Source organism: Perna viridis, chromosome 11 (genome assembly GCF_037379345.1).
Source record: "Perna viridis isolate PV_CMFRI_1.1 ecotype Kerala chromosome 11, ASM3737934v1, whole genome shotgun sequence".
Classification (NCBI taxonomy): domain Eukaryota; kingdom Metazoa; phylum Mollusca; class Bivalvia; order Mytilida; family Mytilidae; genus Perna; species Perna viridis.
Genome location: NC_142455.1, coordinates 4873970 through 4895673, shown reverse-complemented (window position 1 = coordinate 4895673; position 21704 = coordinate 4873970). Strand labels below are relative to the sequence as shown.

At 33.4% G+C, this 21704-nt stretch overlaps 1 protein-coding gene across 1 annotated transcript; it reads left to right on the top strand.

Annotated features, from left to right (window-relative positions):
• The first annotated feature begins 8934 nt into the window (after window positions 1–8934).
• Window positions 8935–21653, top strand: LOC148602419 (uncharacterized). The gene is made up of 3 exons (XM_088552497.1): window positions 8935–9356; window positions 19024–19113; window positions 19817–21653. Exons 1-3 carry the CDS (start codon window positions 9303–9305, stop codon window positions 20090–20092), a joined length of 420 nt encoding a protein of 139 aa, XP_088408623.1. The 5' UTR covers window positions 8935–9302; the 3' UTR covers window positions 20093–21653.
• Window positions 21654–21704: the final 51 nt, after the last annotated feature.

The following is a 21704-nucleotide window of genomic DNA, read 5'->3' as shown; positions in this document are numbered from 1 at the left end:
ATTACGTATACTCAAATAAATATATTGTGCATAAGGATTACTGCTAAAATATTTATAATCAAATTAACTGTAATATATCTTCGGATATTCATGTACAGTGTGGTATTCTCTGTTGAAAATTTTATATTCGAAAATTGAATTTAAAAATAAACGTATTTTGTCAGATTTGTTCATCCTCAGCAAATAAGGTTGAATGATGCATAAAAATTCTCCTCTTGACGACTTATTCATCTAATAAAACCATTTTTTTGAAAGAACTTGTCAACTATTTTCTGCTTCATATTTGATTTTAAAAATACTTTTTATACATCTACTTGATCATTCCATATGAAGCTAAATCCTATATCATCAAAACTTGACTTTACATATGCTACATCCACATGAAGCAACCTTAATTACTCTACTGAACTCCTAAAAGTAACTTCAGGATGTTTGCTGTTCATGTTTAGCGATTTTGTTAGATTTTCGGACTCCTCTGGTTTTATCCGTTTCATATAATATATATATATTTTTTTTCACAGTGACCCCCATTTTTATTAATTTTAATGTTTACAATTTTATGAAATCCTTGTTATTTCTTCGCGGTTTTAATGAGACTAAGACAAAACCTATGAAAAATCAAGACAAATCCTTATCCCGCCAAAATTTCAAATGTTTATATATAAAAAAAAAACGAGCAGACTCTTCTCGTATTATTCTAGTACAAAAGACATTCTATTCTTAAATAGAGCAGCGACCATCCTGAACAGTCTGTTATTAACATTCAGGACCGGATTCAGACACTTTGAAAAAGAGGGGTGCCAACCAATGTTTATCAGAAAAAGGGGAATGCTAGAACATTATTTGTCAATGTTGTAAATTTACACTTGCAAACGGATTTTTTTCAATTAAAAAGGGGGTACCAACCGCCTGCACCCACTCTGAATCTGCCACTGACACTATCAGTTTGATATTAATTTCAACTGGAAGCTTTCCTTACTCTCCGTATGCCATGCAGTTGGGTGTATTGTTTCTCAAACTGAAAATTTCCTTGCAGAATTGAATATGCAATCTTTTCTTCTCTCTATTTTTTAACCATCAACTACGTCAATAGTCTAAGAGTAAACAGGGATAGGGGCAACTCTTTATTTCTAAATCAACAACTACGTCAACAGTCTAAGAGTAAACAAGGATAGGGGCAACTCTTTATTTCTAAACCAACAACTACGTCAACAGTTTAAGAGTGAACAAGGTTAGGGGCAACAAGAGAATCAAACAACTCAGGTCGTAAATAAACAGGAATTGTAATCGATTGTAACACGCTTCATATTCCCGTTGAATTATTCCCCTTTGGTCTTATGTCGGGTGTTAATTAAAAGTAATAACGGTTCTGTGAGCTATTGACTGATGTAGTATTTAGGCAGTTAGTTGGGCGCTGGACAGTGGAGAGGTAGTATGTGCCAACCTTGGCACATGGTAGGATAAACTTTTGAGTTGGAGTAAACTAAGAATATTGTCAGAGCAATGTAACTATGGAACTTGAAATACAGGGCAATTAAATTCTTCCAGGCGATATTTTCTTGGTCTCAGTATCGTATAGATTTCTCCATTGGCTCCAATGCTAACGATGCATGTTTCAAATTTTGTTTAAAAATTGAAAATTTGATTCAATTAAACTTCTCATACGTATAGCATGTTTCAGGAAATGTTCAAATTTGATTTTGACTTTTAAAAACCTAGACTAGTCCACGAAGATGGGAAAATCGTCAAACCGTGAAGTCAAATGCACATGTTTTCTACTTTCACTTTGGTGTTGTTGTTGTGCTGCAGTACTCCCTATCAACTGGATATCGTTCCTCTTTCCTGTCTTTGAATCTGTAAATAAAACTCACACATTTTTTTTCTATTTTGATACATCTTTAAATATGGCCAAAATTCAAGTTCAAAATTACATGCAGCTAAAAAAATAAGTTAAAATAAGGAAAGTTTTATTAGCCTCCATGTTTTGACGTACATCGTACACCCGCTCAAGAATATCAATATTAGTACCTCTTGGATTCAGCTCAAGATGGTAGCACATGTACTAAACAGTCCGCCCATGGTTTGCCCAATTTGTATATTATTTAGAATCATGTGGATAATGTATATTATCTATATATTGAAATTAAATTGAACATAAGCACTTTTGGGAAGTAGTGGAATATTGCAGAGTTATTGAAATGAATAAAGTTTAGTGTTGAATTGTGTAAGACTTTGGTGGGAAATTCGAAGTTCTGAATTGTGTGTGTGTGTGTGTGTGTGTGTGTGAATATTCTCCTTGAGTTTATACTCATTACGAAATTGTTCAAATGTTTTAAGGGCATTTCTGGGAGCCCTCTTCGCTCTCAGATATTGGCATTGTATCATCAGCATTAAATATATATATGTGTGTTTTTACAAAAACCCTATTCCTTCTTAACCTTCTGTAGCAATTGTTTCTAAGCTGCTTGCATCATTTTCTATGAAAAAAATCTTAATATATATGGGCGTTAGGGGCAGGCGTGCGAGATCCATAAAGACAGTTAAGACCGTGAAAACCCTAATCATCATTTATAGAGGCCCGTCCTTGTGAGACCCAGATAGACAATAAAGATCGTTAAAACTACATTCAATTAAAGATGCCCGACCATGAAAGGCAAATGTTGCCCTTCACTCTTAGGCTGTCTAAGTAATGTTCGGCTTCATCGCGCACTGCATTGAAGAAATAAATCACGGAAACTCCATTTTATCATTGTTTTACTACAGGCTGACCATTTATGTCGCATTGTTTTACCACGAGCGTTAGCGAGTGGTTAAATAACGACAAGCATGTGATAAAACAATGATGAAATAGAGTTTCCGTGATTTGTTTCGACTTTTAGTAGGATTGTTTTTTTTTTCATAGTTTTGAGTAGACGCAGCCTATGAGTTGCAGGAAATTTTGGTCATGTGTTTATCACTTTTTTACCATTGTTGTGGTCTAAAAAGATATTAGAATTACTTTGTTACATCAGTTATAATCAAGTATATGTGGCTGGCCGTATTTTTCTAGTTCATTTTTGTCAGATCTCTGTGATAAGAAAAAAACAACAAGCCATCATCTCTTCTTGTACGTATATTTTGTAATATCCATACTTGTATATCTTTCTTTTTGCACATGCCCACTAACTGTTTGATTCTTTCTTTTTGCACATGCCCAGTAACTGTTTGATTCTTCAATGATGTCATGATTCAGTATGTTTTCTAGTTGTTTGTTCATTGACTTGGTGATAGTCTGTTAAACAATTCTCATTGGTTTTGCATCTTCTTTATCTATTGTGTCATTTGTATAGATCTGATAATCCTAATTCACCTAGAACACGCAAATGCTTTTATATTTTTGTGCAAAAATGTTAGGACCAATGATTTTTGTTATTCTGTCATGTCTAAGTGACTCAAGTCGAAATCTAAAACATGATCCATCTTCTGTTAGATTCATTGTGGTATGTTGATCTGTATCATTTGGTGTTTCATGTAATGGTATAATTGAATTGGGTTCAACTTAACAGACTGATACGACACAACTTGACAGACGGATGTAACATAACTTGACAAACTGATGCAATACAACTTGACAGACGGATGTCACATAACTTGACAGACTGATGCAACACAACTTGACAGACAGATGCGACAACTTCGTTTGCTGGTAAATGTATGCCTTTCTTTGTTGGATTCACGATCCTGATGCATGAGTCACCAGTTTCATCTACATGTAGTTTGATAATACATGTAAGCATTTTGAACCTGTGACTGCGTTTGGTAGGTTGTGTAAGGGTTCTATGAATACAATGGTGTTCTTGACGTGTGACACCTTAATTTCAACTTGAAACACTGGTTTAATTTTCATGTGTCTTTTTCACTGATACATGGAATATATTCAGTGTCTGGTTCTGGATGTGTAAAGTATGTATGTGTTGTAAAACCAATGTTATTCTAAGTTTTTGTATAAAAGTTAAATCCGAGGATCAGAATGCACATTTGGAAAGACGTGAAAGGTATAGGACCTATGATTGAGTGATATTCACCTCTAACACATCTTGCACATGACATTTTTGGTTTTCTGTGAAAGGCCAAATTTAAACCTTTAGTTAATGAAAACTTAATGAAAACTTAACTTTATGTTTGGTTAATTCGACCACTTGGACAACGGCCGCCATACCATAACATAACATTTCAAAAAGTTGTATTGTTTTAACTTTGTTTTCATATCATATAACCAAAATAGAACACCACGTGAACCAAGATCACAGCTCAGTCCAAAAGACCCAAACATATTGTCTGGATGAATCCGAGAACAAAATGTTGACTTGGTTAGCCGGTTAGCCGATGGACATCAATGTTTTTCTAGAGCTTTGTGAAAGTTACTTATTCACATGTTTTATATGCGTGACTTGTTTTTATGTGATGTATAAATAAATGGTGTCTGGGTATTTTTTGTGTTTTGTATAACCCTATGCTGGTCTATCCCTCTCGTTCCGCATTCCACAGCAGACGACCGGTAGTCGTCCACAAATGTCTTCCGACGGAGAAACGGAGCCTGCATCGCAATTTAAGATGGACTGGTCGCCGATGTTGAATTTCCAGAATCTTAATGTTTGCATGCATCCACCGTCGAATTCCATGCACGAATGACTCGTTTCGTGACGTCATGATACAGTAAAAGCGTTTGACAAGACAGGTGTAAAACAGTTACCTCTTTCATTTATAGTATTGTGACATGTGGTTTTCACGATATTAAGTTCAAAATAAATCATAAATTTATGAACTCATTTTAGCGCCCATTGTCAACAATTTCTTCAGAAGAGTGCGTCACTGGTTACGCAAACAAGAAATAACTCAGCCCCGCATCCGTAGTGTTGTATAAGAATCATTTTTGGGCATGGAATTACAAAGAAAATATTTTTCAAAATACTTTTAAAGTCATTTACATTTATAAAAATATTTAGGTTATAAATACAGAAAGCATTTTCTCCCGAAAGTATTATTTTAAAATGAATTGGCAGACTCGTACGGATTTGCATATCCTTACTGTCGATGAGATATTACTTCGCGCTGTGTCGTTAGAGGCTCGATAGGGGTACTTTTTGTAAACCACGTAAAAAGCGATTTTACATAGAATTGACTTCAACCAATATTTTTTTTTACTTGCAGGATAAACACAATACAAAACCAGTGACCTAGCATATCATAAATATGGGTTACTCGGTTCGAAACGGGGGTAAATCGCTCGGCAAAGCCTCGCGAAACTCCCGTTTCTTGGCCTCGTACCCATATTTCCGATATGCTAGGACACTGAATATGTATTGTATATTAATTTCGCAATTCAGTCTGTTGTTGGGAAATTGAATGTTGTCATTAGACAATGAGATTATTTAAACATTAGCAAACATGTCATATTTACCACTATCCTTTATTCACGAGTCTTCAAATTTGTAACATTTCTAATGCTTGCAAATTAGCTTAAAGTTGTCTTTAAGTCTTAGATCTCCCCGCAGGAGATTAAAATCTCTAAATTCAGCGATGAGTAGTTAGTAATAATGCATTGATTGATTCTTTTTAAGCACTGTATAGGTTTGTTTGTTTACATTGTTTGTGTTAATCGGTTTGAATGAACATGGTACTATTTCGACTCTTAAAGATTTAAAGGTGAATATTGGGTACATGTATTTCATGGTTATGTTGGGTACATGTATTTCATGGTTATGTTGGATACATGTATTTCATGGTTATGTTATGGTGGTTGATTTCTAAATTGAATTCTTGTTTGTGTTAAATAGGGTTGAACGAAAATCAAATTTGTGTAATGACCAGACGATCTGATACCTGGTTCTGGTGGTAATCTTGATAAATACAGCAGTATCGACGTATTGCTTTTGTGCCAATTAGTATTTCATTGGCGCCACAAAATCTTTCGTTTGCACCGCAAACCATATTTAAATAAATTATTTAATTTACGCAAATTACAGGTTTCTCCTAGTCCGCATATCTGATTAACATAATGTACCCCTACTCACCATGCGGAAGTGGAGCAGGGGCGGATCTAGGATTTTAGATTAGGGGGATGCACAGTTAAAAATTTTGCCGAGCGGAGCGAGGCGAAAAAAAATCGAGGTTTAATTTTTTAAATATTCTTCTAGAGTGAGTGGAATGTATATATCTTTTGTGGTAAAATTAACGAGAAATTAAAGTTTCAACTTAGAACCGCCTAAATCTACCCCTGACAACCCATGCTTTGCAAATTTTAGGGGGGCGCACGCCCGCCATGCCCCCGCCTGAATCCGCCCCTGAGGAGGTTAGACTTTGAGCAGGATATCAGTCATATAATGTTGAAGGTTAAAACACTGAAATTGCATGTACAGCATAAAACAGAGTATTGCGTCATATTAAAACGTCCTAAAAGCACTATATATGTTTGTTTACTATAAACCTAGTGTAATTACTTTACAGGTCTGTTCTATCCCAAATGACTTCATAATTAGTATCATATAGTCCCTGGTTCAACATTCGAGGCTTACATGTACTGTTATATTTAAAACAATTTACTTGAAACTTTATAATTCTGTTAACCGGAAAATAGCGCACATGGCATAATTAGTCTTTGGTGCAAATGAAATGCAACGAAAAAAAAGAATATTTCCAAAATATGAAGTAAAGCATGACGCCCACATTATAGCATACAATTGAAACAAACCTGTTGTGTTAATCGGGTAATTATTGCTCGACCCGAAACGTCAGGGATGAAATTTTCTAGCCCCATTTACATGCACATGTATTATTACACACGCGTGTAAATATACATGGGTGCAAATACTGCATGTAAATGCAAATACATACATTTGTAAATTTACACCATATGTAAATTAATTTACATATCACTTTAAATGGGACCAGATGTAAATGCATAAATGTAAATATGCACAAGGGTATGAAATAGATTTTGCGCATGTCAACGCAACATTAATATAAATACGTACTGGTATGATTTAATATTTAGTGCTGTTGGTGCAATGAGTCCGTCCAAAGAAGTTATTTGTACAAACCTACATTTAGATCTTTTGAAAGGTTTTGAAATTTGATTTATCATTTATTCCTTTTGTTACTTTGTATGTATGATTTTAGTTACTTTATGTTCTTTGTTGTGTATGTCTGTTTTTCCATGTCTGGTCTTTGTCCCTGGATTACATTCTTTTGATTACCGCTATAACCTTGGTTCCCTTGATTACGCTTTGACAAGTTCCCGGGCCATTTTCAATTATTGTGAATATTGACCTACATGAAATCATGTAGTTTAATCTAAGAGCGATGGACAAACAGACAGACAGACAATTGGTTACATACAGAGATTAACTGGGATGATAAGAGATGAAAGTCTTGTGTTAAATGCCAAATGGTAGTATTGAATATGACTGTTAATTGTTGATGAAGCTATAAAAACTGTCGAGTTCTGCTAAGACAACTTTTGATGCATTTCATATAAATAAAAATAGTGAAAAGGTTTAAATGCAATAGCCAAAATAAAGATTGGTTTAATTGTGATTGCAAGACGGCAACAAATTATTTGTTTGTTTGTTTGTTTGTTGGGGTTTAACGTCCGAGCAGCAATATTTCAGCTATATTCAGACAATGAACATGAAATGGATGATAAAATGAACATGAAATGAAAAAAAAAAAGGATGGGTCACAAGGATAATAGGGTCGACAAATTTTGATTGGAAAAATGGGGATGGGTAAGGTCGGGCAATTTAGCCTCCTTTGGCGGAGCGCAAAGGTTCCTACTCCTATCGAATACCACAGCAGGGTTCTTTAACGTGCGAGGAACGTGGCATCTTTCCCAACACGGTGCACCACTATGGTTTGCGGTCAGGTTTTCCGTATTATAGCCTGACAACCCCAGCATGTAACACGCCAGGGGTACCCCAGTCCACCACCTGGGGTACACCTCCCAGATGCTCTGTGGGCAGAGCGCCTAGCCTCCGGCTAGGTTTCTGAGCACTATTTAGTCGCCTTTTACGACAAGCTTAGCGCTGCTGCAGGCCTATTCTTTTAACACCCGGACCTGCACGGGGCGGCAACAAATTATAGGAGAGATAAAACTTGTTAAAAATATGGTAAAAAAAACATTTTTAAAGAACACACACGCCGGAGCGAAAATTTTTACAAGTCCATATACAATGGACAGCGCTATCAGACTATTTTAACAAAGAGTTACAGATAAGGAAGAAAAGTTATGTTAATATATACTCTCTGTAACTACATACATGTGTGTCTCTACGTAGTTTTAGAGATGTAAAGTTTTCGTATTCGTATCTACGTAAATCCTCCAAACAAGTAAAATAACCACAACAAAGACGCCGACAAGAAATTTGGTCCAGGGTCCAACATCTAAAGCTATAATTTCTACAGAGAAAATCTTTATAATACAAGTCACAAAGCATCTAAAATATTACCTGTCTTTTTACGTTAAAGGCATTTTCTTCTTTGTTGGTTTGTTTCTTTTTTTAAATTTTATTGCTAAAATTGCGTCTCAAAATTAACATGATAGATTTTGTTGACACGACGAAGACTGATTGTTTCCAGTGTCACCTGCACGTAACCCAAGTGCAATCAGTAGGACACCTTTGCACTTCAACAATAAATCATCCTTTACAAATCTTCTTCAGATTACATGTTCAAGGTTGAGAGTATTGTTCAAAAGATAAATGTTTTCAACAGGGTGTGTTGCTATGTTTTGCTGATCAACGCTTTGGTATATCGTACATTGAAGTGTACAATTCTGATCTTATTTGTCGCATGCCGAGATTATGGATTTATTTTTGTATTGCTATATTTTGATAATAAAGTATTTTACCTGACAAGGTGAACTGCAGGGGGTCAGGTGCTCATTTGATCTTTAAATGTCTTTTACAACAGGTATACATTTCAGTTAACCGTTATTCATCGGAATCATTACATGTAATTAAAACTTCATTAATTATCGTCAGTCTTAGACATTAATTTTGATTTTGTATTTCACACTCGTTGAAATAATCATTGATTGGAATTGCAGCCAAGATTCCGAGGATTTTGATAAGAAAACTATTCCATTGACCGTGAATGTCTGGAGGAAGTTGAAGACATTGATTCAGAATTTAATGTTGGAAATAGTTTAAAACAGTAGTTGTAATAGAAGGACTTGATGTCACAATTTTGTGTCTTAGAGACAAGTGAAGTATCTATTTATACAGGGCATTGTACTATTTTTGTGAAAAAGCTCAGCTATAAATATGAGTGAAACGGACCACACTTTTACGGACTTCAGTATGTTTAATACTTTGAAGGTGAGTTTTTACACAATTATTATCATTATCATTATATTATTGTTGGTTTTATTGCCAAAAAAAAACCGACAATGATATAACCGTTAGTGGTGGGTCAAAAAATTTCGAAAGGGGTTGAGGGGGTGTGGGCGGGAACCAGTTATTTCTTGTTTTTATATAAAATCAACCATGTTTTTCTAGCGAAAGGAGAGGGTCGTGCCCTGGTACCAGCCTATGCATCAGATAGTCAGTGCAAGTAGTACAAACTTTTTTGTAGGCCGTTGTTATCAACTACATACTTTCCAAAAAGTCGAAAAATTACATTGAATGAAACTGATCTTAGTATCATATGTACATTCTTACAAATACACGTATGTAAATTTGTTTTCACCAAAGGTACACATATTCAGAGATCGCTTCGGACGTGCGACGTGTGAACGCAAGTTAATTAACTTCATTTACAATTCTAAGCATACACATATTTAACTTCATTTATATGAGGCCATTTGTTACCATCTAGCTCTGTATCAGTCGCAACCGCAGGAAAACTCACGGTCCTTTATAAGGTCGTGGTGAAACATAAAATACAAAACAAAGTAAAATCATTCTGTTCTAAATGATGCATCAATAGTGATCTTTACACTGAGGTGAGTTTGTAATGAACACTTTTTATGAAGAATTTGATATCATTTGGCTCATGTATGCAACAATAATGACGTTTAATGAGATGAAATACCAGAGGTATCCGAAAATTGGTTGATTTTATTGAAAATGCTTGCCTATAATATGTATTATATAAATAATGTACTTTTAATCTTATAAATATGTAAATCACTGATGATCTTAATTTTTGTTCATGAGATAAAATTGGTAAAGTTTATCATTGCAAAAAGTAGTAAAATCTTATGCCAAATTAATTCTAAACTTCCAAAGTTCAGATTAAAATCGTACATCTACCACCTCCTCTAAGATCGACAACAATGGGACTTTTTGTTCTTCGGGACCTTTGATAAAATCTTAAGTACTATCAGTGACCTCCACTGAATAGTTAAAGTACCTTTGCGGCGTGTCGTCAGTCTCAATGCTCTTTTCGGAACATCTCTATCTTTATAAATAATTGCAACCCCTATATGCAGATACGAAACCCTGTGTGGTTTTAATTTACGGAGCAAATGTTTCTTTAAAATGCACAAACACAACGCTTAAAAGAGGAATTATAAGGTTATTCAATATTTAATATCAAAATTATATTTCTTTTGATTGGTAGATTTTTATCAGTGTTGTTATGAGGTACTTCACGTCTTTTTGTCAGAGGGCCATCTAATCTTGACAAAATGGTTTGAAACATAATACAATATTTTGACAAAAGTGTCTATTGAAAATCAAACTAATTTATCAGATGTAACGACTGGTTAGTTTAGTATTAAGTTGATGTACAAAAATGTATGCGAGTCACTATACATGTATATGTCATGATTCAGAATAATTCTACATTTTGACATCGACATTATTGAATAGATTTGTTCGATCAGTTTCCTATTGAAATTGAAATTAAGAGATGAAAAATATTCTAAACGAATTAACACATTTACTTTTAAACTAGTTCTGATTTTTTCTCCGAAGTGTAAAACCTTGAAGATAATATGCATGTAGTGAGAAGCAAAAAACAACTTGACAACAGATTCTTTAATCATTGAGGTTTTTGTTCTCAAACAGGCCGTATAACATCGACACTTAACAGCTTTTATACAAAATCATTAAGTGAAATTGGTACTAAGATTACAAAGAGATAATGTCGAAATCGATGTATGCTTGAATTGTTTATGTCTTTGAGGAATTGTTTTCATCTTGGATTTAATTAAAATATGTCTTTTATGGTGGTGTACCAGCGTTACACCCACTTAATTTGTAGACTCCCTTTAATTATTAATTTTACCCTTTTATGTATATAAAAGGAATAATAAAGGATCTATATAATTTATGTCTAACCGTCATAAATCAGTTAGCTGCACGATGTAAATAGACGACAATCCAATACGTACTTCGGTTTGTTAGAATAATAACAATAGTAAAAATGATTTTAAAAAATAATGTATCCATTATGTGGAAGGTATGTTACCCATTACACGATACGATCATTAATCTGGGATCGTCAAAAGTATTCTTAGTAAAAATGTGTCACCTTCAAATTTTTATATTAAACTGCTTCTGAAGCACACTATGGACTACTTTGAACATTGTTCCGATTTTTTTTGTTTGCTTGTATTGACCTGTTGGAATCGCCTAGAAATTAATTTTAAGAAATCATCCATCTTCACAATAATGTCAATGCTCCTGTGTCAACTTGTTTCCGTGGCACCCCTGACAAAAGGTCACAACTGGACACAGGAGCCCTGGCTTTGTGAGGATGCAAATCACCATGCGCGTGATTATGATTTAACTAATTGAAGTAATTATTTTTTTTTTATAAAAATGTCGCATTTTACTTATGTATGAAATGTTGAAAATAAAGTATTGAGAGATCTGAAGAAGAGTAATGCAGTTTATCAACTGCAATCTCCTCATCATATCCATAACCCCCTTTCGAGTAACTATGTATCATTCCGCTAGCAGGATTGATAAAACGTACTCTGTTCAAAGTTATTTTACACGCATATGTTCATGTCTATTTCAAGTACTGTATTACTAATTTGAGAAATAGGCAGAACAGAAATATTTTGTCACTTAATATAGCATTTTTATGATCTTCTTTCGAAACCCTTCCATTTTTGACGAGATTGAATATCCAAAATTACTATTTTTATTGTTTATCGAATTAAAACTGATTTAAATTGTTAAGAAAAACCTCAGATTTGACAAGTGGATAAGAGATATTTAAATCGAAAGTCTTTAATTATAAAGTACACGATGATATTGGTGGTAGTTAAAGTGACCCCCCTGTTGCCTGATCAAATTTCGCTTCATTATTTTTGTCCAACCTTTTTTAAAAATCCTATTGTAAACCCGAAACCAATACGGAAAGATCGGAATGTTAGATTTTGATTCTATGTAGCAGGAACTATGACTGTCGAAATATAAACATGATACGAATGTCACATAGAAAGTGTCTCTTAAAGTCCCGAGAATTTTCTAGATGCTTAAAATTATTTTTACCTCTATAAACTAGCACTGACTGATTAGTAAATACATTTAATACGGCGTTCTCATTTTGCGGATCAAGACCAAAAATTCCAGAAGGGTCCCGCCTACTGCATTAAAAGTAATTTTCATTTCCCCTTTTATAAGCAACCAAACTTTCCGAGCATCATGGGGACGTGATATAAGGACAAATCCAATCATATACATATACCAATGTATAGCTTGGGCGCAACCAGGATTTTAGGTTTGGGGGAGCGTATATGTAATTGGTATTAAAGACTGAACATTTTTGGGGTAGAATTTGTGAAAAATTTAAATTTCATGTAAAAAATATCAGAATTTGATGGAAAGGTGAAGGGTGTACGCCGAGTCAGCCCCCATGGGAATCAGTGCCTGAATAGATGATTGCCTTATTGTATGGATACATGTACATATATGCATACTCTCCTTCAAAGTAAACGGCATGTTCAAAGTCCTTGACTATATAACTTATACTACCTCGAAAGTTCACTTGGCGAATAAGCAATCCGTATTTCAAGGAGTAATGAAAGTTAGCTAGGTCTTTATCCTGGTCAATTGTCCAGTTTACTATCTATAATTAAGGGAGGGTCAACTACATGTATGTTCCCTGAAATAAATTATGTACATCATGTAATCATACGTAAGATCAAATCCAGCTCCGATTCACATTGATGTGGTCAATTTTCACTAAATGTACCTTTCACTCGATATCACATTAATTGTTTATCTTATGAAAAGTTAGAACTATCTCACCCATTTCTTAATGCTGAAGATGACACCCATGAGTTTAAACATCGGCGATTTCTAGTTAATTGTTTTTGTTTACAAACAAGGCTTACTATTTCAATATTTACATAATATTTCCATGTAAATCAATAAATACGTATATCTACTTACGTTATTTAAAGTGAATGAGATTTCTACTTTGTGAGTTACTGTCATCTGTTATGATTTTGTTGTATTTAAAAAGCAAGTCATTCAACCCTTAACTCAATATATCTTACGCCTTTTTAATATCAAATTAACTTCCTCTTAGTTAATTTTTAGACTAATGAACAAAAATAAAAAAATATATATTTTTAAGCGTACCAATGAACCCAGGGACACAATAATTCACACAACAACCATTGACGTAAAAGTGGCTTACTTTCACGCTACACATGTGACGTTTCCACAGGTTCTTCCATTCCAGATTAAAGCGGAAAATTCAAGTTTCAATACCATGGCAATATTTCTATGTGTGAGTTTGATATAAAATGGTATATATTGGCTTGTGTATAAAAAGCACAATAAGATGACCGAGTGATGTGGTACATTGTATTGCACGACAGCCAAATTTCGGCCAAACATGAATTCAAAGGTGGAATCTAGAGTTTGTGATATTCAGGAGTTTAACTTGCTGGTTAGATCCAATGTTTTATATGCATACAGTGTACATTGTAGGTAGAATATAAAAAAAACTGAAAGTCTAAAATCACTTACAAATGTACAAGGTACACCTAACGAATGCCTTTTATTGTATTTGCCAAGTAGTTTTGATGTTTGTTATCCTATGTGATAACTGATCCACAAGGGGGCGGATCCGATCCAAATATTTATGAAAGGGAGGTTACAGACGAACATTTGCTCATTTTCACCAAAACGTTGCCCAAAATTTACAAAATTTTCCAACAGAGGGGTGTTTCAACACCCTCATCCCCCGGATTTGCACTGTTGCTAACTTCAGTTTTTTTTTCAACCAAGTAAAACGACTTCATAATCTAATAAGCCAGATCAAAACCCGGTCAAACTTTGATTTTCAACTCATTCCGCCCATAAAACAATGATTTACATTACAAACAATAATACGGGTACTTTTGACGCCATTGTAAAAAAAAACATGACATGCTTAATCGTTAAATCTGACTAACCCTGTATGAATTTAATATTTTCATAAGAAGTTCAGATAGTCGGCCATTGTGCCAGAGCACAGTTTTGCAAAATAAAAACCGCTGGTGTACCTAGATACACTCTACACATTGCCATTTCGAACACGGGGGTTTGCTTCCACTATGCACACATATACAGCCATAAAACCTCATAAAGGTGGCTGCACACTGCATGTTAACGTTAGTTCGTTCATTCAAAAACAAATTTAAACTGCTTTTAAGATTAGTATATCTTGGTACTTTTATCATTGAATTCGTCTTCAGAGTAGTTTTATTTAAAAGAAATGAATACTCCATAAAAAAAAACTGTAGTTTATGTTTCGGTACACGAAGTTTTTACTTGGGACAGGAATAATTACTTAACTTTAATGTGTATGCACTAACCTACTGACCTTGATGAAGAAATAATTGAGACGTGACCTGACAATGTTTCTGAACTGCCGATCAATCTTTAGTTTCCGGTTTAGGAACGGTTCGAAATCCATTTTAGCTTGAAGGATATTATCTATCGGGTTCCATTCATAAAACACATAATTAAAACAATTACAGGAAAACAGAAAAGAAACAAGACCTTATTCGATCGACGAAAGCCTATTAAACTTGACTGAACAAAATATATCAGAAATAAATTGAGAAATTTCAGTAAAATAAAGATCATGCTATTGAATATTAACAATTTCTTGATTTTAAAGTGACACATGAAAATGCAATATGAAATAATCAATGGCATTTGCATCCGGGTTGCACCCACTATCAAAATGCAGACCCCGGTGCAGTCCTGCTAAAAGAGTTTTTTTATACTATTTAGTCTGCCTGTGAACCACAGATTTGTAGTGTTTTCTTTAATTTTAAGTACTTTTAGTCTTATTTCAGCAAGTTTTTGATAAGACCGAAATATCTAAAATATTAATACTATTAATTAAGATATGCCGAGAAAAATTGTCTCCTCTGCCATTATCATTCATGTATTTCCAAACGAAACTATTTTTATAACGTGTACATATATGTGAGACCATGTTACAATTAAGTGCTATATGAGTTTCGTTTGACTAAGTTGACTAGACACGGATACATGTACATCTTGCGAAAACATATGTATGGAAAATATCAAACAAAATGTAGCCGTGTATAGTGAAAAAAAAAGAAGAATGCACTTTTAAGCACCTAGAACGTTTTCGGCTGCCATTATTGCATGACAGCTTAGATTGAATCGTCCTATCAATATTAATTATTTATACTTAATTCTTAATAGTTGTTTTATATCAAGGAGAATCTTAGTGCAATCGAAGTTTGAAGCTATTGGTGCATCTTGTAACTATAGAAACGATAACTTGTCGCCAGCACACAAGAGTATATCAGACATAAATAATGTCAGTTGATTCCGTGCTCGGTACACAGAATCGTGAAATGGTACATGTTTGTATATTTTGTAACTAAGTGCAAATATATTAGATTATTGTTTGAATAAGGAATTATGATTCATAATAAATAGATGTATATAGATACAAAAATGGCAGAAGTTCTACATGATAATTATATTGAAGATGAAAGCGATAAGGTAGGAACTAGATGTGATTTTAGACACTTTATTGAGTCGGAATTCCGGTCTGCGCTGAAAGAAAAAAGAAATCGATTGTATGAAAGTGTCCAGATTTGTGGTTTAGGGTTTTGACTTCTTTGTTCTAAAGTGCCTATAAGTGAGCGACACATATACAATTTATTTTTTAAAGCTGAATTAAGCGAACTCGCGTTTTTTTTATCAGATGCGTGGAGGGAAAGGAATTTTTGTAATTGCAAGTCACTTTCTATACTCATATAATTTAATTGATAAGATTTTTTGTTACCAGGAAGCGTTGGATACTTGCATGTATAATATAATATTTAATGAAGATTTACTGCATGAAGGATAACCAACCCATCAACAGACCTAATGTTATAGAAATGGTTCCTAATATGCCAATGTTAAATACAAATTTGAAGTATAACTTTTCTTTTAATTTTTTGAATTTTATCAGGAAAACTAAGTGTGTATTAATTCGAATTTAAAAGGAAAACCTACCACTGCCAATATTATGCATTCATTTTTCGTTTTAGCAAGTCTATATTAGATCCACACTGTTCTGTTTTTTGTTTTTGTTTTTTTTTGGGGGGGAGGGGGGTTTATTATCATTATTATTTTTATTTATTTATTCATTTTTTTACATAATAATATGGGTCTTTCTAAAAATCAGGCACTAGGTATTCATTATCTCTCAAGATAATCAATGAAACTGTTCAAACACATTTGTACATGTAACGTCCTAAAAACAACTCTTCTTATGCCCATTTCTTTGGATCTGCTGTATATCGTGAAACTATTTTTGACTGTTCTGGTGTACAAATTTTGGCGGGAAATTTCCCCTTTCTTTTATTTAGAGTAGAACGTAACCGTACATTTAGTGTTTAGATCCCAAGAAACCAACTTTCATTTGCGTTCTTATTGTCGAATACAGTCTCTACTGAAAAATTTCAAACAAAAGATTTTTGGGATTAGGATGTGCGTGAATCACTTATCATAATCTTCTGTCTGGTTTTTAGGCAGACCTATACGTACATGTAATTCCTCTTTCATTGAGATTCTATTTTTATTTCAAACAGGGTAGTCATGCGTAGAGCTTATCTATGAGATTTTCCCCCGAATTGGATCATTATAACTGCAGGGAGTATACTGTGTCAATACAATAAAACATATATAATGTCGAATCCTAAGTTTGGTATCTCGTTGAAGGCGATACTGCAGACCCCACTTGGGCACTTGATAATTTGATATTACTTCACACGTGGGTAGCAACCGGTAAAACATAGTCCTAAACAATGACATGCCTTTTCCAAAATTGAATCATTATTTATTGTACCTCAAAAATTTAAATCTCATTTATTTTTTTTTAAATTAAACCCGCACACGGTTTCATTCAGTATTGTACACCATACCACTTGAACTCGTGGGATATTTGTTCATGTACCATTCACTGAAAGAAAAAAATTGAACTACTTTCTCAATAAAAACGGAATCATTCAAGTGGAACTTCGTTATTATGTTGATTAAAACTTTAAATACTACGTTGAAATAAACACAGGAGAAAGTAAAATTTGATAAAATGATAAAAAAGACATGTTCCAAAATTACAACTTTAAAGATTTGTAAAACAAAAACCTCCTCTTATACCGATCATGGTAATAAATAGTAATAGAAAACATGTCTTCTTTCAGTATAATTCATAACGTGTTAGTTTAGCAATTAACAGTACATGTAGTTCAAAGCAGAAATTATCGAATTAGCTTTAACGATACTGAAGAACTACAAAAATGTAGAAATTGTATTAATTTCCAGATACCAACACTTTGGCCCTATATTTAGCTTATTAATTTACTATATATCAAACTTTATATATATAAAAGTAAACAGTTTATTTAAGTTCTTTTAAAATATTGAGACAGATATTGTCGAAACTTGATTGATAGACCTAACAATATAAACCTAGTTTGTTTAACCCTATGTTAACAGTATAGAGACGTTGTGTAAACATGTCCTTAAGTATCACAAGGCTATTATTTATTCGAGATTTATCTTTGCATATGATAGACTAATGAAAGATTCAGTTTTCCAACAAAAGGGCATACAAAATAGGGTTGATGTAAACGGGGGCATGTTACATGCAAATGTGTACCTTAAGTTTCCTTCAATTGACAGATTCCTGAATCCGGGGTATGAGGAAATGCGTCTCAAAAGGTCTCTTACCAAATTACTTTTTTTAGATATCAGTCCTTGGTTGACAAAATACTCTGTTTCTTCTAAAATGATGAGTAATGATTGTTTTTTTTTTTAATATATAGAAATCGTTCTTTGTGCTAATGTGACCTCAGATTTACCTATTATGACGCAATACATGTAAAAGCTATTTCATCTACCGCCGGTATATTCACGCCGCAATGGAATAGGGGGTTTAGCACTGTAAAACCTAGATTTAACCCACTCGTTTGAAATGCCGCACCAAGTCAGGACCTTTGTGAGACCACCTGCTCCGGAGGTGTAATATTTATTATTCCAGAGTTGTTTTGAACTTGACTGCAAGTGTTCTGTAATTTTGTTGTTACCCTTATTCGGCAAAGCGTGGGTTGTGAAGTATGTAAATCGTATACATGGAGTAACTAAACCACGCCAAAAACACACATTCCGCTCGGCGTTTTGCACCCCTCGATATTTGCTACATGCAACAATGAAAGTAACGCAATTGTTCGTAAATAAGTAGCGATATCAAACCTTTACTTGGTAGTTACAAGCATATGATACGTATCGTGTTTATCCTGCACTATATGATAACATATTAGTAACATTGAAATAGATTTTGGTTTGTTTTGTTCACATGTAACCACATCCTACGAAATTAACTTATAAAGCATTAATCCTGCTTGAAGGCCGCTCATGTTAGTAAGCAAAAGCCCAATCATAACATTTTCTTATATTTTAATTTTGAGCGTTTTTCTTAAATCAACTGCTGTATATTTTCAGCAACTTTAACAACTTTACAGTCAATTTTAAGCATTTTTTTCTTTGTTTCCAGGAACTGAAGAGTGTTTACGTTGAAGACGAAAAGAAAAAGATGAACCGACAAAAAACCACAAAAGAAACACTCACCGAGACAGTTAGTAATGTAATTTTTTTTTTTTTTTTTTTTTTTTTTTTTTTTTATAAATGTTTGATTAATTGAGCAAAGATTCGTGCAGTATCAGCTCTTTGAGAGCATTTCTAAAGATAACAAAAACAACAACAACAACAACAACAACAACACAAACAAACTATGAACTATATAAATTCAATTGCGACCACCAATGAATGGAACACACACATTAACGCGCATTAAAGGTTGTGTTTTGTAGCATCAGATCGCCTTTATTTTGGTCACGTGGGACGTTTGTCATTGAAATATCAAAATACCAAAAAAACAATTGATATCATGAAATGTAAATAACTCAACTGTACTTTGTCAAGTTATGATGAATAAAGATGGAAAAGTTCAATAGCCTTCAAACTAAGCTCTCAATATTTGAATGAGGCCTTGAATTTGCATGCCCCGGTATTTTCATATAATTGATATTTTTGTAAACAGTTATATTCTGTTCAAATGAATGTGCATTTTAAAATTTATAGCCATATGATATTTCAAACATCAAAAGAGAATCCATCGGACAACTGGAAATTTTCCAATATTGTCCAATTGAAATACATGCTTGATATTTATCTGACATTGAAATGTTCGGTATGTTTAGATGGATATACAACGATAAAGATGAACATTTGCCAAAATCATATTATTCTATATAGAATAAAAAAATGCATTTATTATATCTTTACAGATAAAGAGCGATTCAAGAAGATTCTATAAATATGTGAAAAATCATATACGGATAGGACGTAAGGACAAGGAGACAAAAGTTAAAGAAATTTCAATAGTACCGGAAGACGATGGCTCCACCTGGGCTAAACGCTCCGTGAATAGCGCCGCTTCGCGGTCAAGTATAGACTCCAATCTTTCATCTGAAAGTCAGTGCAGCAAGGACAACAATTATGACGTTATACACGATATTGACTTAGATAACTTCCAATCAGATTCAGTAGTCGGATCACCGTAACGGTATTTGTAGTCTCGACTTCGCACACAGGAATGCAAATGGGCACAAAACGCGCTCGCCTACTCTAGTCATTAATTAATAAATTTGTGAAGCAGATAATAACGTAGATTGGTTCTATGAACCAGTGCTTCCAGGGAATGAACTCAATAAATCACAAAACTATATTTGAATATGTTACGGTCGCCATTTCATGGAACTTTTACTGACATATTAATAGAAACCTGACCACGAACTACTGCTTTAATGCAAGAGTGCTTAAAAAACACTCTGATAAACCACACACGTGTACTCTCTATTAAAGAAAATTATATGTTCCTTATAGAACTAATCATTCTACTTCTTTCGGGTCAAAAGTGTTAGAAACTGTGCAAACAATTGCATTTATATTTAAATTTGAATTTAAAATAATTTAATATAATAAATATTGTATTCCTAAATAATGTCTACTTGAAAGAACCTTATAATACAATCACATTGAAAATATTGAATCTATCAAATAAAGCTATATTTTTTTTTTTTTTTTTTTTTTGTAAAAACATATATTATAACTTCTTTGAACGAATTTGTTATATTTTAGAACAATCTCCTCCGCAGAGCATATAACCGATTCCAGTTTAGTTACGTATCACTCCGCTTGCTTTAAAAAGCATTACGTAACAAAAATCGCAACTACGATATGAGCACTTTTCGGTGTATTATACTCAGTACGAAGTGGGCTTTAGTAGTGAATCTGGCAGAAATGAAACAAATGGAAATACTCAGGCTAATTGTTTTCCTGTAGCGGAAATGGCCGAGTAGTTCCGTTTGCCTAAAAATAGCGTACATGTATAACCTCTGCGTTGGAGATGAAAACTTTAGCCTTGCAGTGTTGCCAAATTTTGAAATGGAGTGTAAAATAAATGATGTAGATTGACTTGTTATATAACTGTTTTATTTTCATCGAGTCCTTTGTAATTCATCATTATTATTTATTTATCATATGTCGTCTGTTAATGTGCAATGACCTAGCATTTATGTAAATACTGTCATTCATAAATCTCAAGGTGTAGTAGGGGAGATAATTCAATTTGGATGATGCATTTTATAGAAGTATCCTTTTAATTTACATCAATTCAAAGAAAAGTAGCGTCTGACATTGTTTGTTTACATTTTATTTTTGTTTGTTTTTGATCTCTTTTTTGTTCTGTTTTTGGTTTTGCTAAAAACATAATGTTCGGGTCAGACTTAATAATATTTTTTTTTATTTAAGTAGAAGTCTAAGTACAATATTATAGAGGACGAAGGAAATCAATTTGAATTTAACCTGTAACACAGAGCAAATATCTTTATCAGTTTCGTATCTTTAACAAATGTTCAAAGTCTTAGTTTACACCAAAAAACGAAAAATAAATCACAGTAAATTTAAAAATGTAAAAGACATAAAAATTTCAATATATTCCAACTTTGTCCTTTTACAGGTTAAACAATACATGCCTCATATTATAATATGTTTGTTTAAAATGTTTGTGTATATATTTGTTATGAGTGATGATTGAGCAAATACAGAAAATAGAACTTTAAACTATTGCTTTTTATTTAGATAGGTGTTTCTATGTCTTTTTCAAAACTGAAA

What these genes read in the sequence shown, in the direction of transcription:
- LOC148602419 (XM_088552497.1), top strand. Translation starts at nt 9,303, where the DNA reads ATGAGTGAAACGGACCACACTTTTACGGACTTCAGTATGTTTAATACT. An exon ending in GTATGTTTAATACTTTGAAG is followed by an intron (nt 9,357 to 19,023) that starts GTGAGTTTTTAC and finishes CTTTGTTTCCAG; the next exon opens with GAACTGAAGAGTGTTTACGT. An exon ending in TCACCGAGACAGTTAGTAAT is followed by an intron (nt 19,114 to 19,816) that starts GTAATTTTTTTT and finishes ATATCTTTACAG; the next exon opens with ATAAAGAGCGATTCAAGAAG.